A 17384-nucleotide genomic window follows, 5' to 3' on the forward strand; every position below is an offset into this window, starting at 1 on the left:
TGGACGATTTCTCAGTTTATGGGAATGACTTCGATTCTTGTCTTCTGAACCTTTCTAAAGTTCTTTAGAGATGTGAAGATGTGAACTTAGTTTTGAACTGGGAGAAATGCCACTTCATGGTCAAAGAGGAAATTATTTTAGGACATAAGATTTCAGAACGAGGAATTGAGATAGATAAAGCCAAAATAGAGACAATTGAGAAACTACCTCCACCTCTTAACGTAAAAGGGGTTAGGAGATTTTTAGGGCATGCTGGATTTTACAAGCGTTTCATAAAGGATTTCTCAAAAATTTCCAAGCCACTAACTAACTTGTTGATTAAAGATGCTAAATTCTGTTTTGATGATGACTGCAATGAGGCATTTAAGAAAATCAAGAGTGCTCTCATCTTAGCTCCCGTAATTCAAGCTCTAGGCTGGGAACTCCCATTCGAAATCATGTGCGACGCCAGTGATTTTGTAGTAGGTGCAATTTTAGGACAAAGAAAGGACAAAGTATTGCACACAATCCACTATGCGAGCAAGATATTGGATGCAACTCAAATGAATTATTCTACCACTGAAAAGGAATTTTTGGCCATAGTGTTTGCAATTGACAAGTTCAGGTCCTATCTAGTGGGCTCAAACGTGATAGTGTATTCTGATCATGCTGCCATAAGATATATGCTTAATAAGAAAGATGTCAAAACTTGTTTGATCAGGTGGATCTTGCTTCTTCAGGAATTCAATTTGGAAATTAGAGACAAACAAGGGGCTGAAAATGTTGTGGCAAATCATCTATCCCGAGCATGGCCAAATGGGCAAAAAGACGTGGATTTTGATCCGCCTATAAATGATGTTTTCCCTAACGAGCATTTGTTGGCAGTAAATTCTGAGAGAGTTCCTTGGTATGCGGATTTTGTTAATTACCTTACAAGTGGAGTACTTCCCCCAAAAATCACTTGACAGCAGAAGAAGAAAAAGTTTTCCTCAGACGTCAAACACTACATATGGGACGAACCACTACTTTTTAGGAAATACGGAGATACAATCTACCGAAGGTGTGTGCCAGAAGATGAAATCAAGGATATTTTATTTCACTGTCACTCATCATCTTACAGCGGACATTTGGGCGTGTCAAAAATAGCTGCAAAAATTTTACAAGAAGGATTTTTTTGGCCAAGTCTATTTAAAGACATGAAGAATTTTGTGCAGTCCTGCGACCAATGTCAGAAGACCGGGAACATTACTAGAAGAAATGAGATGCCACTGAATTGCATCCTCGAAGTAGAACTGTTCGATGTATGGGGAGTAGATTTTATGGGACCCTTTCCTTCATCATGTGGAAACTATTATATCTTGGTGGCAATGGACTATGTGTCGAAATGGGTAGAAGCCATAGCTTCTCCTACCAGCAACACCAAAACAGTAATTAAACTATTTAAAAAGGTGATTTTTCCATGATTCGGTGTACCTAGGGCAGTTATTAGTGACGGGGGTTTGCACTTCATTGAAAGATAGTTTGAAAATTTGCTAAAGAAATATGGAGTTAGTCACAAAATAGCAACACCCTACCATCCCCAAACCAATGGACAAGCGGAGATATCCAACCAGGAGATCAAATCGATATTAGAAAAGACAGTGTCCAATTCCCGCAAAGACTGGTCATTGAAATTAGATGATGCTTTATGGGCATACCGTACTGCTTTCAAGACTCCAATTGGTATGACCCCATTCCAACTTGTATATGGAAAGCCGTGTCATCTTCCAGTAGAATTAAAACAAGACTTACTGGGCAATAAAGCAGCTTAACATGAACCTGAAGTTAGCAGGAGACAGAAGGAAACTCCAATTAAATGAGCTTGATGAGTTGAGGATGGATGCCTATGAATATGCTAAATCCTACAAGAGAGAACAAATAGATGACATGATCAACATATCATGTGGAGAGAATTCAAGGAAGGGGACTCAGTGCTGCTGTTTAATTCAAGATTGAAACTTTTTCCTGGAAAGTTAAAATCGAGATGGACAGGACCATTCCAAGTCAAGAAGGTTTACCCATTTGGAGCTGTTGACATTTGGAGCAAGGAGCATGGAGAATTTAAAGTAAACGGGCAGCGTTTAAAAAAATACCTCCACGATGTGCCGACAGAGGAAGATATGCTGATATACTTCTCAGATCCATGTCCACCTGAATGAGTTAACACGGGGTCAAGCTAAAGACCTAAAACAAGCGCTTCTTGGTTGGCAACCCAAGGGTTTTTCATTCTAGTTCGTTGTTATAGTTTTGGTGAGTTTAGTCGAGTATTTTTATTATTTCTTTACTTTTGGGTATTTGTTTTCAGGATGTGTAGAGCCTCCACGAGCTGGCCGTAAGCATTTCATGGGCATGGAGGTGTCATAGGAACCGAAAGAGAGAAAGGTGAGTCACCGTGAGCCTAAAGGAGTCGGTCGTGTGATCCCACACGGCCGTGCGAAGCCAACAGAAGGATGAATGCCACGAGCCGTGTAACCTTGCACGGCCGTGTGGCCTATGCAGAGAGAAGAAGGACACAAGCCGTGCTAATCGGCATGGCCGTGCGAGATTGCCAGTGAAGGAGGTGACTCAGGTCGTGCCAATTGGCACGGTCGTGCGACATGTGCCGAGAAGGAGGAATGGGCCGTGCCAATCGGCACGACCGTGCAACTTCGGCCGAGTGGAGACAAGAGGGTGTCGTGCCAATTGGCACGACCATGTAGAATCAATATGAAGGGGTCGTGCATCCCTATACGACCCGATCCAAACCCTTCCTTTCTTAGGGCATGGGTGTGCGGAGGCTTGCACGCCCGTGCCGCTACCTTCACCCTCTCCCCCATACCTCCTTTCTCTCCTCTCTTCCTCCAACTTCCCAAGGTGTTACCAATCCTTCCCCATGTTCATCTCATTCCAATCAATCATCCATGATGTCGAACTTCGTAAAAAGGAACTCTCGTCAAAGGAAAGGAAAAGAAGTGTTGGTCGTCTCAAATGAGGAGAATGCACGCTTCGAAGGTACATTGAACAACTTTGGTATTACTTTCTCTAATGATGATCAATTGCATCGCTATCATTCTTTATCTAAACATCCCATTTTAAGCACTAGATTTATGGACTAAGAAACCTTAGAAGTATTGGGATTTGGAAATGATATTGATTGGTTGCTTGATAGAATAGGTTGGTCTAGCATAATGGCTCTAAGGTATCCAACTTATCCTCGTATTGTCTTGGAAATTTTAAGCTCCATTTCTGTTGATAATGTTCAAGGAGGAGGGAAACTAAAGTTTCATTTATTTAATGATGATTATGAATGGAGTCTTGAGGATTTTAATATATGCTATGATTTGCCTAGGGATGGAGCTTACATAATCTTGCCTGCTTTTGAAAATTCAAATTTATGGGAGCAAATTGGTGGAGAGTCCGGCTTTAATCCACACGTTTCTAATGGTAGTAGTATCATTAACCCAATTTTTTGATATGTCCATATGATGATGAGAAACACGATATTTGGAAGGGGCGGTAAGGATGGACTTATAAGACTTTCAGACTTGTATTGTTTATGGGGAATGGTAGAAAATGTGTCTATTAATTTAGGATATTTCTTTTTAAAGCATTTGGTAAAATTAGGGAAAATTTCCTCCCCTACCCCCATTATTTTAGGTGGATTGCTTACTCATATTGCAGTGGTATTAGGCTATGACCTGAGTGGTCTTGAAATGATTGAAGATGTTTCTCGAATGGATTTAAATTTTTGTTTAACCACTCGTTTAATTTGTCAAGAGGAATTTGGGTATATTCTTGTGATTAAGGATAGTTTTTCCCTTAGCTTGCCCAACCCGGCTTTGACTACGATCCATGTTAAGGAGAATTAGCGTTTGACATTAGCAAAGCAACAGATTAGGCCACCTCCAACCTCCATTCCTAGAAATATGCCTTCGGTTAGTCGGGATATTTTGCGATTTGATTTTCAAGAGTTTCACCCTATCATTGACTCTCTTCATCATGATCTAGAACAAAATGATGAATTTCTCACTAGGAATTTTTGCATGGAGGACGAGTAGTTTAAGCAACTATAAGACTCTTTTAAGAGTGAGAGAGAGTTATGCACACGAATGCTTGAATTTATGGAGGCTCATAGAAAGAGAATGGTCTGGAACGAAGATTTTAGGTGGAATATGAGGAACTTTAGGAGCAATATCGATGAGTTGTTTGCATATCATAAACGAGTAAGGGATCTGAGATGGGTGGTTAATGTTAGAGTGTATACTAAAAGCCTAGCTTTTGTAAACATTTATTTTTGAAATAAAGAATCACATTGGTCAAAAATATCTACATTTATGTTAAGTTTAGTCGTTTAATTAATTTATATTGTAGATAACATGGTGTGTGGTGTATTAGTTAAAGCCCTAGAGCCAATCATTTGATGACTGTTGTATGGACTCGTTGTATCATATTCTTATGTATAAATAAAGGCATTTGTTTATGGTTATTATGCTTACTTGTATTGGTGCCAAATAACTAAGTATAATAGCGTCCTTGAGTAGAAGGTTCTTACATATATCAATCAATTGGTTGAATCGATAGTGAGATGATATAGGGAATGCTATTCTTGATCATTCCTAGTCAAGTATTAACATTCAGGGAAAATGTTAATGCGATGAGACTAGCATGTAGGTCAACTCGATGACTTGATCTCACAAGTCATGGATATGGAGATATCAAGTTAACACATGGGTATGCATTGGAGAATGTATATTGAATGACCCCGCATGAGAAAGTATCATGGATCATTATATGAGTGTCATATACTTTCTCATGTGGCTATTAATATGACTATTAGTCCTTGGACCTGAAGTCACCATGGTTCCCTACATAAGGAGTTACATACTTTGGCTTCGTCAAACGTCACCCGTAACTGGGTGGACTATAAAGGCGATTACTAGGTATGTAACAAATTATGTGAAGAGATGTGAGTGATGTAGATGAAATCTATCCCTCCTATATGACGGGAGTGACATCATTATTCTTGATAGAGTGAGACCACTAAGTGCATGGTCATGCCCAAATGAGTCAATATGAGATGTTGAGCTCATTTGATTGAGTGAGTCTACTTAGAGTTTAAGATTTAGATTGATTAGAGGATGACACGGTCTATGCCTCACATTGATCAATCTAGATGTCTAGGATAGAAGGACATTGTCATATATTGTGAAGAGTCACAATTGTTGGTGCAACCTTAGGTCAAGGTTGACCTGGTTGACCTAACTCGAGTTGACCTTACTCGAGTTGTGTTTTGATGTTTGACGATGTTTGAAGAGAAGAGAGTTGTATTCTTGATGTTTGACAAGAATAGGTGTTTGGGAGATTGTAGGTGCAACCTTAGGTCAAGGTTGACCTGGTCGACCTGATTCGGGAAAAGTCCAAGCAGGGAGCTTGGCACGCGAAAAGTCCAAGTATGGAGACTTGGCACTGGAAAAGTCCAAGTACGGAGACTTGGCACGGGGAAAAGTCCAAGCAGGTAGCTTGGCACGCGGAAAGTCCAAGTATGGAGACTTGGCGGGAAATCAAGCAGGGAGTTTGGCACGGGAGAAGTCCAGTGAGTGAAGCCAGGCGGTGGAAATCCTGAGTGAAGCCGGTGAAAATCCTAGTGAGTGAAGCTAGGTGAAAGTGGAAGTCCTGGTGAGTGAAGCTGCGCTGGGAAAGTCCGGTGAGTGAAGCCGAGCGGTGAAAGTCCCGTGAGTGAAGCCAGGCGATTGGAAATCCTGGTGAGTGAAGCCAGGTAAAACCCTAGTAAGTGAAGCTAGGTGAAAGTCCTGGTGAGTGAAGCCGGGCAAGGGAAAATCCAGATGGATCAAGGGTGATCGGACATCTGGTGTTGGGAAGTCCAAGTAGATCAAGGGAGTGATCGGATACTTGGCACGAAGAGGAAAGCCCAAGTGGGTCAAAGGGATTGACCGAACACTTGGTGGAGAATTCTAGCAGGTCAAGGGAGTGACCAGATGCTAGGAATGATGAACCAACAGGTCAAGGTTGACCGGATGTTGGTGTAGAAGCCTGAGGTTTAGGGCTGGGGAGTTTGGATCGGTCTGGGGACCGATCCAGTGATACACTGGATAGCCTGATCGGTCACCAGACCGATCAGTAACCATCCAGTAGCCTACTGTAGGTTATCTGATCGGTCTGGAGACCGATCAGACAACGATCAGGAGGCGCAAAGAAGTTCGGGAGAAGAGAAGCCTGATCGGTCTACGGACCGATCAGGAGGTTCCCTGATCGGTCTGTGGACCGATCAGGAGGTTCCCTGATCGGTCCATGGACCGATCAGAGACGGAACAGAAGCGAAGGCTAGGGAATGGATCGGTCTGTGGACCGATCCACATGGAGCCTGATCGGTCCACAGACCGATCCAGGCACTAGCCGTTGCGACGCAACGGCTAGATTTCTTCTGTGTTTCTTCGCTTTCTTCGCAGGTTATAAAAGGAGGGCTGCTGCTGCGAGCCTACTTCTTCTTCTTCTTCTTCTTCCTTGGATTGAAGCTTCTGCTTCTGTGCTCTGAGGTTCTGAGCTTTGTTGAGCTCGCTTCCGAAGCTTCGCGTGAGCTTCCAGTCGTCGATCAGCTGCTGCAGTTGGGTTGTGAAGTTGCTGCTTCATCGCCTCCGGTCGACAGAGAAGGCAAGCGAGTGTTGCATTCATATTGTTGTTTGTATTTGCTTCTTGCTTTTCTTGTACTCCTCTCTTGTTGTTACAAGTATTGTGGCGAGGTTTCTCCACCCACAAGGAGCATTTATTAGCCGGTTCTCCGGGGACTCATCCACCGACGGATTGATAGGCTTCGTCCACCTTACGGACATGCCGAGGAGTAGGAGTTTATCTCCGAACCTCGTTACATCGGTTTGTTTGAGGTTTGTCTTCTTTCCCTTTCGTTTCTGTGTTAATTTTCCGCTGCGCTAACACGTTTTGTAGAAACGCGACGATTTGGGGTCGGCTATTCACACCCCCCCTCTCTAGCCTCCGTACGAAGGATCCTAACAAGTGGTATCAGAGAAAGGTTGCTCTTCGTCGGATTAACACCCGGGGGAGCACAAGCTAGAGAATGGATCGACTCGGAGAAGACATCACATTTCCACCATTCTACGAGTGCTGCGACTTCGCGTATTGGAAGGTGAGAATGAGGTATTTTCTTATGACTAACCCTGAAAATTGGAGTTGTGTTCAATTAGGTTTCAAGTCTCCGATGGACAAGAAAGGAGAAACCCTAGAGAAGAAGGAGTGGACCAAGGAGCAAATCCACCAATCAACCATCAATGATGAGGTAACGAAAATCATTGAATTTTCTTTACCTAATGACATTTTGTGTAGAATAGGTGGTTACAACAACGCCAAGGAGTTGTGGAATAACTTGGCCAAGTTTCATGAGGAGAGCTCCACTTCAAGCCATGAAGAGGAGTCAAGTGAGCCAAGTAGCTCACATCATGGAGGGAGCAAATTAGAAGTTGAGAGTCACTCAACGTCTAAGGAAGAAGAAGAGGAGGTCTCTTCTTCAAGATCGGAGCAAGAAGAAGCATCTACCTCCGGAAGGGATGAGGAAGAGAGCCTTCATCCATCCTCAACCCTAGGTAACTCAAGCATCGTAATTTCAAATAAGTTACATATAATATGCTTTGAGTGTAGGGAATTTGGGCACTACAAGAGTAAGTGTCCAAGGAGGGTTAGGAAGACTCCACCGACACCAAAGGTCAAGGGAGCCGGAGTCCCGACACGTAAAGGCAAGGGGCACGTGGTATGCTTCCAATGTAAGCGAAGGGGACATTATCGGAGTCAATGTCCAAGGGGGAGGCAACCTCACAAGGACAAGGGATGCACATCGATAGGGGGAGCTAAGGCAAACCCTAAGGTACCTTTTAAGGCACACTATTGCAATTCAAATAAGAAACATGCTAGTAGTTTTATTGCTATTGCAAATAATGATAAGCATGATAATCATAGAAATCAACATGTGTGCTTAGGTGCTAAACATCTTAGCCTAGATAAGAACAATACTAGGAAGGCCAACCCTAGGATTAACTCATCTAAGGCTAAGGAGAACCTAGGTAGAAACCCCAAGACAACTAGACATATGCCTAGGAACACCTCAAGAAAGAATGATAAATTAAAACTTGAGGTTTTAGAGAAAGAAAATCAAGTCTTGAGGTCAAGACTTAACACTCTAGAAAAGGCCCTAAAGAATTTAGAGAAGTCAACTCTAGGGTCTAAGGGTCAAATTTAAAAGCCCAAGGATAAGAAAGGTTTGGGTCACAAACTTAAGTCCCAAATGGTCAAGCCCACCTATCATAATGTTCCATTCGATTATGGAACAAAACCTAGGGCTAGGAAGACCAACACCAAGGTCGCAAGGGGAGTCACCCCTAGAGTTGATCTTGATGAGTCCCAAATGGCCAAGGCTTTAAAGCCTAAGAGGGTCATTAGGAGGGTTGCTAGGGAAGTTATCCCTAGTGAATATTTAGTGAACCCAATGAGCTCTAATAGGTATTGGGTTCCTAGGAGCATCTTCTCTACCCCATAGATGGGTTAGAGAGTGTCAACTCCGATTAGAAGGGTAGTTAACCCAACATTGAGGAAATTGACACTCAAGGAACATTTTCAAGGTTTTGTGAATCTTTGAAAATGAAATGGATTTATTATTTACTCCTTGAAGAGTAAATTGTGCCATATTTTAAAAAAAAAAGATATATCGACTTTAATCTTTATTGGCACAAGTTAGGAAAACCTAGAGAAATACCAAGTTGGGGTCTTAGTACTCTCTTAGGAATTTAAGACAATCTAGGCCTTAATTAAAAAGGTGCTATTCTTGAGGAAATATGAAATATATCAATATTTGAGGATATACTTAATGTTAAGTGGCATAAATTAATCAAGAAAAATAGAATGCCAACTTAGGTTTGGGCATTTTCTTGAAGCACTTTGAGCAATCTAGGTTTAGATTTTAAGTTAGCTAAGGTGTTAGGGATACTTAGATAGGTAATCTAGGTATTTTATTTGTGCTAACTTACCATGGTTGTTTGTCATATGCCATGCCATGACATCATGTTTAACTTATTATCATTCGAAATGTCATGATCATGCTTAGGTTAGTTTTATGTCATGTTTATTTAAGTTTCAAACTTTATGCCATGACATCATGACATTGGCACATGCTTCTATTTATGATATTATTTCATGCCATGTCATCATCTCTTGCATTAATAATCAATGAATTTGATTTAAGGATAAAAACACATTTTGATATTGAGATCAAAGTGTAGTTTAGCAAATGCATGAGAACTTAGCCTAAGATAACCTAAACCCATATCTCACATCAAAATTGACTTGGATGTGTTTGATACACTTTAGATGTGTGTGAGATATTGGGATCATGAGTTAGGATCAAGGTACATAGTTCTTGTACCTAGATGAGCCTAATTCAAGAGATTGGGGGATCATAGGGAAAGCTTATGTACAAGTCATGTACATGTAGCCCTAAGATTGTGGTCCTAAATTAAAAGGTTTAAAATCATTTTGAAATTGGTTTGAAAAACCTTGATGAAGCTTTTCTAGTGATAGCATTCATCATTGAGCAAATTGATACAAAGATGAGTTAACTTTGAACTATTTCAAAGACTTTTGAACTTTGTATCAAGAGTTGAAAATGGAAGTTATTTTCATCTAAAACTATTTTTCCATGATAGTATATGTTATGAGGAATGTATCCTCAAAATTTTACAATTTTTCAAATTTTCTGGAATTTGTTGTGAGTTTCTGATATTCGGGAGAGAAGAAATCAGAAACCGCCTGATCTGAACTTGGATTGGTCACTGGACCGATCCAGGGAAGGCTGGATCGGTCTGAGGACCTATCCAGAGGGGTCCTGATCGGTTCGGTGACCGATCAGGAGTGCTGAATTTGCTGAATTTCGACTGTGGTCTGAAATTTCAGCTGTGAGAGTTGAGTTTCGGGTTTCTAAAGGTTTGAAACTCTCCAAGACATTGTTGGTGCAATGGTCAAGGGGGAGTTGACCTTTAGGGGGAGTCTTAACTAATTGTCAAGGGGGAGTTGACTTTTAGGGGGAGCTTTTAAGACTTTTGAGGATCAGTGATATGGGATTGTCACTAAGTTGAGTGTTGAGTTTAGTATCAAGGGGGAAATCAAGGGTTTCAATGAAAGGTATGGGACTTTCATTAGGAAGAAACTCTTGACCTTGATTCCCTCTTTTTGATGTGTGTCAAAAAGGGGGAGAGATGTCCCAAGGGGGAGAGTGTAGGTTTTGGAAGAATGTTCAAGGAAGAACATTGGAAAACCTAAGTTAGGTTATCGAGTTAACCTAACTTGATTTTGGATTTTGTCAAACATCAAAAAGGGGGAGATTGTTGGTGCAACCTTAGGTCAAGGTTGACCTGGTTGACCTGACTCGAGTTGTGTTTTGATGTTTGACGATGTTTGACGAGAAGAGAGTTGTATTCTTGATGTTTGACAAGAATAGGTGTTTGGGAGATTGTAGGTGCAACCTTAGGTCAAGGTTGACCTGGTTGACCTGATTCAGGAAAAGTCCAAGCAGGGAGCTTGGCACGCGAAAAGTCCAAGTATGGAGACTTGGCACTGGAAAAGTCCAAGTACGGAGACTTGGCACGGGGAAAAGTCCAAGCAGGTAGCTTGGCACGCGGAAAGTCCAAGTATGGAGACTAGGCACGGGGAAAGTCCAAACAGGGAGTTTGGCACGGGGAGAAATCCTGGTGAGTGAAGCCAGGCAGTCGGGAAATCCTGGTGAGTGAAGCCAGGTGAAAATCCTAGTGAGTGAAGCTAGGTGAAAGTGGAAGTCCTGGTGAGTGAAGCCAGGCATTCGGGAAACTCCTGGTGAGTGAAGCCAGGCAGATTGAAAATCCTGGTGAGCGAAGCCAGGTAAAAACCCTAGTAAGTGAAGCTAGGTGAAAGTCCTGGTGTGTGAAGCCGGGCATGAGAAAATCCAGATGGATCAAGGGTGATCGGACATCTGGTGCTGGGAAGTCCAAGTAGATCAAGGGAGTGATCGGATACTTGGCACGAAGAGGAAAGCCCAAGTGGGTCAAAGGGATTGACCGAACACTTGGTGGAGAATTCTAGCAGGTCAAGGGAGTGACCAGATGCTAGGAATGATGAACCAACAGGTCAAGGTTGACCGGATGTTGGTGAAGAATCCTGAGGTTTAGGGCTGGGGAGTTTGGATCGGTCTGGTGACCGATCCAGTGATACACTGGATAGCCTGATCGGTCACTAGACCGATCAGTAACCATCCAGTAGCCTACTGTAGGTTATCTGATCGGTCTGGAGACCGATCAGACAACGATCAGAGGCGCGAGAAGAGAAGCCTGATCGCTACGGACCGATCAGAGTTGGAGATCCTTCGCTTCTGATCCGTTCCTGATCGGTCCATGGACCGATCGGAGACGGAACAGAAGCGTAGGGAATGGATCGGTCCGTGGACCGATCCACATGGAGCTCGATCGGTCCACGCATCGATCAGTACCAGCGCTATGCACGCAACGCTAGATTTCTTCTGTGTTTCTTCGTTTTCTTCGCAGGTTATAAAAGGAGGGCTGCTTCTGCGAGCCTGCGGTTACTACTTCTACTTCTTCTTCTTCCTCGGATTGAAGCTTCTGCTTCTGTGCTCTGAGGTTCTGAGCTTTGTTGAGCTCGCTTCCGAAGCTTCGCGTGAGCTTCTAGTTGTCGATCAGCTGGTACAGTTGGGTTGTGAAGTTGCTGCTTCATCGCCTCCGGTCGACAGAGAAGGCAAGCGAGTGTTGCATTCATATTGTTGTTTGTATTTGCTTCTTGCTTTTCTTGTACTCCTCTCTTGTTGTTACAAGTATTGTGGCGAGGTTTCTCCACCCACAAGGAGCATTTATTAGCCGGTTCTCCGGGAACTCATCTACCGACGGATTGATAGACTTCGTCCACCTTACGGACACGCCGAGGAGTAGGAGTTTATCTCCGAACCTCGTTACATCGGTTTGTTTGAGGTTTGTCTTCTTTCCCTTTCGTTTCTGTGTTTATTTTTCGCTGCGCTAACACGTTTTGTAGAAACGCGACGATTTGGGGTCGGCTATTCACACCCCCCCTCTCTAGCCTCCGTACGAAGGATCCTAACAAAAATTAGTAGTCACAAGGTAATGTTGGATCTCAACATTCTTGTAACTTGGGTAGTAATGATGTGTTGCTAGATATCGCTCATTACTTATGCTTCTAAATGGGTTTAGGAGCATTGCCAACGTTACAAGAACTTATAGGGTCACACACAAAGGGCAATTAGATGGAGATTATGTTCATTTGATGAACCAAGAGGATTAGGTTCATGTGATGAACCTAATTGGATTAAGAGTAATCCAAAGTAAACTAATTGAGTTGGACTCAATTTGGTTCATGTCTTAAATCAGTCTAATTTAGACTTAGACTCATTGAACCAATTAATTCAATGAATAGAGATTCATTAAATTAAAATTGACTTGAACCAATGGTTAGATTTGATCAACCATGGGAGAGAAGTGGTCAAGTTTGACTTGACCATTGCCACCTCATTTGTGAGTTGGCATTAAGTGGACTAATGATGATGTGCCACATCATCAAGGCTAGCACATGTGTGTGCCACCTCATGAGGGAGATCAAGAGTTGTGACTCTTGAAATCCCATGGAGGTTTATAAGCCTCAAAAGGTGGTCGGCCACTTAATACACAAGTGTGAGTTTCATTTGGTTTTTGTAACCTCCTTCTTTTTCCTCTCTACCTTTCTTCTCTCCCTCTCCTCCACCATTACTGATCCTCTAAGGTTGCTAGCACATCTTTGGAGGTTCTCTCCATCGATTTGTTCGTGTGGATACACATAGAGGGTTGTACACTTGACAACCTTGAGATCCGGCGAACCTTGGAGGAGTGGGATTTGCGAAGGGCTTCGCATCAAGGGTAATCTCCTTTTTCTTTGTAAATCTAGTGTAGATCTAGGTTAGAGAAACTCATACACATAGAAAATTTTGTTTTATAACTTCGCACGGATTCGGTGGTATGGGATTCGGGGTTTCTGCAACGTAAAAAATGATTTTTGCGGCCCGAAAAATCCAATAGTGATATCAAAGCCACGTGCGAAGCATGTACAAGTTTCTTTTGCATTTTTATGAAAAATATCAGTTCTGTAACTTTTTGTAAATTAATGATTTTTATGTATTTTATGTAAATTTATGTATTTTATGGGTAGATCTAGTGTAGATCTAGGTTAGAGAAACTCGTACACATAGAAAATTTTGTTTTACAACTTCGCACGGATTCGGTGGCTTGGGATTCGGGGTTTCCGCAACGCAAAAAGTGATTTTTTACGACCCGAAAAATCCAACAGTGGTATCAAAGCCACGTGCGAAGCATGTATGAGTTTCTTTTGTATTTTTATGAAAAATATCAGTTCTGTAACTTTTTGTAAATTTATGATTTTTATGTATTTTTTGGGTATTTTTCTCATAAAAGCGAAGCAATAAGTGTTTGAACACTTGTAGGCTTCTACTACCGAGAAATACCTTCCGAATCAACAAAGTCTTGCCCAAAATGATTTGGGAAAGCGGGTTAAGGTGCTTAGGATCGCTTAGGAACACTCGCGATGATTATATCGCAAGTAGGGGTGCTGCCCCTAACCCCACAAGGGGCTTTATTCCGCGATTGAGCCTAAAAATCACTAATTGGGACCGTCGGGAAGTAGCGACTCATAAAATCGTAAAAATATTAGAAAAAATATATAAATTTATGGAAATCACATAATTTAGAATTATGTATCATTTTATGATGGTCATGGCCCAAAGAACCCAATTTGATTGGAAATATGTGTTGTAATTCATAATATGGCCTGCGCGCCATTTTGTGTGTTTGTACGTGTTGTACTTGATTCGCGACCTGCACGTCTTGCCCTTCTATTTATATTCCTGTTGTAAAATAGTTTTAGACTTGAATGTAACTTGAGTTTCACCTTTTTGTAATGTACAAATTGAGGCGGTGGAAGGTCCACTCGAGAAGGAGTTACGAGGAGGATGCGAGCAACACATGGCGGTCAAAGGGAGGAGCTTGGAGAAGTTATTGACCCTAGTTTGACCAACCAATCTTCTCATTGGCTTGAGAAGATCGTAGTAGGGCCATGACTAATCACAAAATTTAATTAATTGCTTGTGTGTGTGTGTATGTGATGCATGCTAGATTAGTAATTAATTAGTGCCTTAACGATTAGATTCGATCTAAATCGCGTACTTGATACACATCGTCGATTAGATTAGATCTCAATCACGTTAACTCTAAATGCCTACCATGCCTTGATACCCATCACTACTTTGATCACATGTTGTTGTTGAATCTGCCAAAGCAGAGCAACGCATATTATCTTGGTAGGGTGCGGAGGGACAATCTTGGTCCCGCCTATCAACGCATGGGTGAGTACAACTCAATTAGATTGAGTAACTAGTTAACTCAATTGGATCGAGTAACTAGTTAACTCAATTGGATCGAGTTTACCTATAGACATTTTTCAATGGTTGGTAGATAGGTCAAAATCACATTTATATTAACTCTTGGGTGATTTAGCCAAAGCTAACTCAAGTTTTAATATACATGCGGATCTTGATCCTATAAACAAGAGTTGCATAGAGATGTAATTGGTAATTAGTTACCTACCGATCATACTAAGTCTTGGGCGATTTAGCCAAAGCTAACTCAAGGCGTAGTATGATGTGGATCTTGTCCCGCACGAATTATAGTTGGTTAGAATTATAATTGGTGTGGTTTGACCACATCCATGACTTGATTCTACAAAAGTTCTATAATTCAGTGGGAGCATCATTTAGTTAAAGACCTAATTAAATGATTAGTGGAATATGATTATTTATTTTCTATATTTTTCTGTTGTAGATTACCATGTCATCAAACACGAACTCCTTCTCCCTGTGTTCTGTCCTCGATAAGGACAAGCTCAATGGAGCTAACTTCCTGGACTGGTACAGAAATATGAGAATAGTTCTCACTCAAGAACGAAAACTGTACGTCCTGGAGCAGGCCATTCCCGAGGCACCTCCTGCCACTACCACGCGAGCTGATCGTGATGCTTACAAGAAGCATCAAGATGACGCATTAGATGTGTCATGTCTTATGCTCGCGACCATGGACTCTGAGCTTCAGAAGCAACACGAGTTGATGGGCGCTTATGATATAGTTGAACATCTTCGTCAACTATATCAAGGACAAGCGAGGCACGAGAGATTCGAGATCTCTAAGGCACTGTTTCAGTGCAAGATGGAACTCCCGAAGGCCCATATGTACTCAAAATGATTGGGTACATAGAAAACCTACAGAGGTTGAGATTCCCACTTGCCAAGAGCTGGCCATTGATCTGATCTTGCAATCCTTGCCAGATAGCAATAGTCAATTCGTTCTAAATTATAACATGAACGAAATTGACAAGCCACTGCCTGAGCTACTTAGCATGTTAAGAACTACTGAGCTCAACCTTAAGAAGGTTAAGCCCAATTCTATTCTGATGGTACAAAAGCATAAAGGCAAGGGCAAGCCTAACGGTAAGGGAAAGTTTTAAGCCAAGGGCAAAGGCAAGGCACTGAAACCCAAAGAAGGGGTTGCCAAGGATGCTACCTTCTTCCACTGCGGTCAGACCGGACACTGGAAGAGGAACTGCAAAGTGTACCTGGAAGATCTTAAGAAGAAGAGAAGTGAGACTTCCACTTCAGGTATATATGTTATAGAAGTCAATTTATCTATTTCTTCATCATGGGTATTAGATTCCGGATGTGCTTCTCACATTTGTACTAATGTGCAGGCGCTTAGAAATAGCAGGGCATTGACGAAGGGCGAGGTGGACCTACGAGTAGGCAATGGAGCACGGGTTGCTGCTGTTGCTGTAGGAATTTATTCTCTATCTCTGCCTTCTGGGCTTGTACTAGAATTGGATGATTGTTGTTATGTGCCTGCTTTGACTAAGAACATTATATTAGTTTCTTGTTTAAACAAGAAAGGCTTTTCATTTATAATAAAGAACAAATGTTGTTCAGTTTATTTAAATGATATGTTCTATTGTAGTGCACCTCTGATGAATGGACTCTATATTCTAGACCTTGAGAACCCTATCTATAACATAAGTACCAAGAGGTTCAAGTCAAATGTAACACCCATGAAATTATAACATAAGTATATGGGTATTATTTTTCTTTAGAGCATAGAAATAAAAAGAATAAGAGAAAATGGGAAATAGAAACCAAAATAGAATAAGAAGAGGTGAGGTCAAGGATTGAACCTTGAACCTCCCACAAGTAATAGAGATAAATTGATGTATGATAACTACTAGAATAATGAATAATATATGGATAGAAAGGAATGAAAATTTAGTTAAAGGTGAGAATAAAATAAAAGAAAACTAAGCAAAAGAGCAAGAGAAAACCAAGTTGCTTACCTCCTCTTCCTCTTGGTTAAGAGAAGAAGCAAACAAAAGATAAATTGCCTACTTCCCTCCCTCTCTCTATTTTCGTGGGAATTAAAGGAATGAGGGAAAAGAGGAGTTGAGGGAATGAATGAAGACATGTTTCATTTGCAAAGGAATAAATTGATTGGGAGAAGAAAAACAAGAGATTAAATTCTTTTTTCTTCCTCCTTCCTTCTCCTTCTTCATTCTCCACCGAAACCAAGAGCCCCTCCCACTCCTTATTCCAAAAGCTAAGCTAAGTTCCTCTCCAAGAAAACTAAATTTCGAGAAGAAGCCTTCAAGATCTACCCCTTCCAAGCAAGAGAAGCAAAAGGAGGTGCAAGAAGAAGAAGCTCTCTCCTTCCTTTGCACCTAGGATACCTTTTTCCTTAAGAAAAACCACAAGCGAAAGGATGTAAGTTTCCCTAACCTGTGGTACAATAGCTTGTGTATTTTCTATGAGATTTGGTGGCCTAAAAACCTAGGATACCTTCATGAAATTTTCGTCTAAGACAAGACTAAAAAGAAGGACCTAGGAAATGTAAAGACCTAAATTTTGACATGCTCAATATGCTTCTTGTAACATGTATCTTATGGTAGGGATTTATCTAATGTTCATATGCTAAAATGTTTGGTTAGAACTTAGAGTCATATCCCTAGACTCTCGGCCAAACATGAGTAAAGGAAATAGGTAAGTTAAGACTCAAACCAAGCATGCTCCTTTTTGTTTTATGATATGTACTTCATGATGAGAAAGTTGTTAACATGATATGCTCATTCCTATATGATGATTGAACTTTATTCCATGCTCATAAGTATTCGGCCATGATAGGATTAGGGGCCTAGAAAATTGTTAAACCTAAACTAATCATGCCATGATCCTCCTTAAGACA

At 41.4% G+C, this 17384-nt stretch overlaps 1 protein-coding gene across 1 annotated transcript; it reads left to right on the forward strand.

Annotated features, from left to right (window-relative positions):
• The first annotated feature begins 1175 nt into the window (after nt 1-1175).
• On the forward strand, nt 1176-2382 carry LOC122043665. The gene is made up of 3 exons (XM_042604269.1): nt 1176-1406; nt 1518-1701; nt 2324-2382. The coding sequence occupies exons 1-3, from the start codon at nt 1176-1178 to the stop codon at nt 2380-2382; spliced, it is 474 nt and encodes a 157-aa protein (XP_042460203.1).
• The last annotated feature ends 15002 nt before the right edge of the window (nt 2383-17384 follow it).

This window comes from Zingiber officinale, chromosome 2A (genome assembly GCF_018446385.1).
Source record: "Zingiber officinale cultivar Zhangliang chromosome 2A, Zo_v1.1, whole genome shotgun sequence".
Taxonomy (NCBI): Eukaryota; Viridiplantae; Streptophyta; class Magnoliopsida; order Zingiberales; family Zingiberaceae; genus Zingiber; species Zingiber officinale.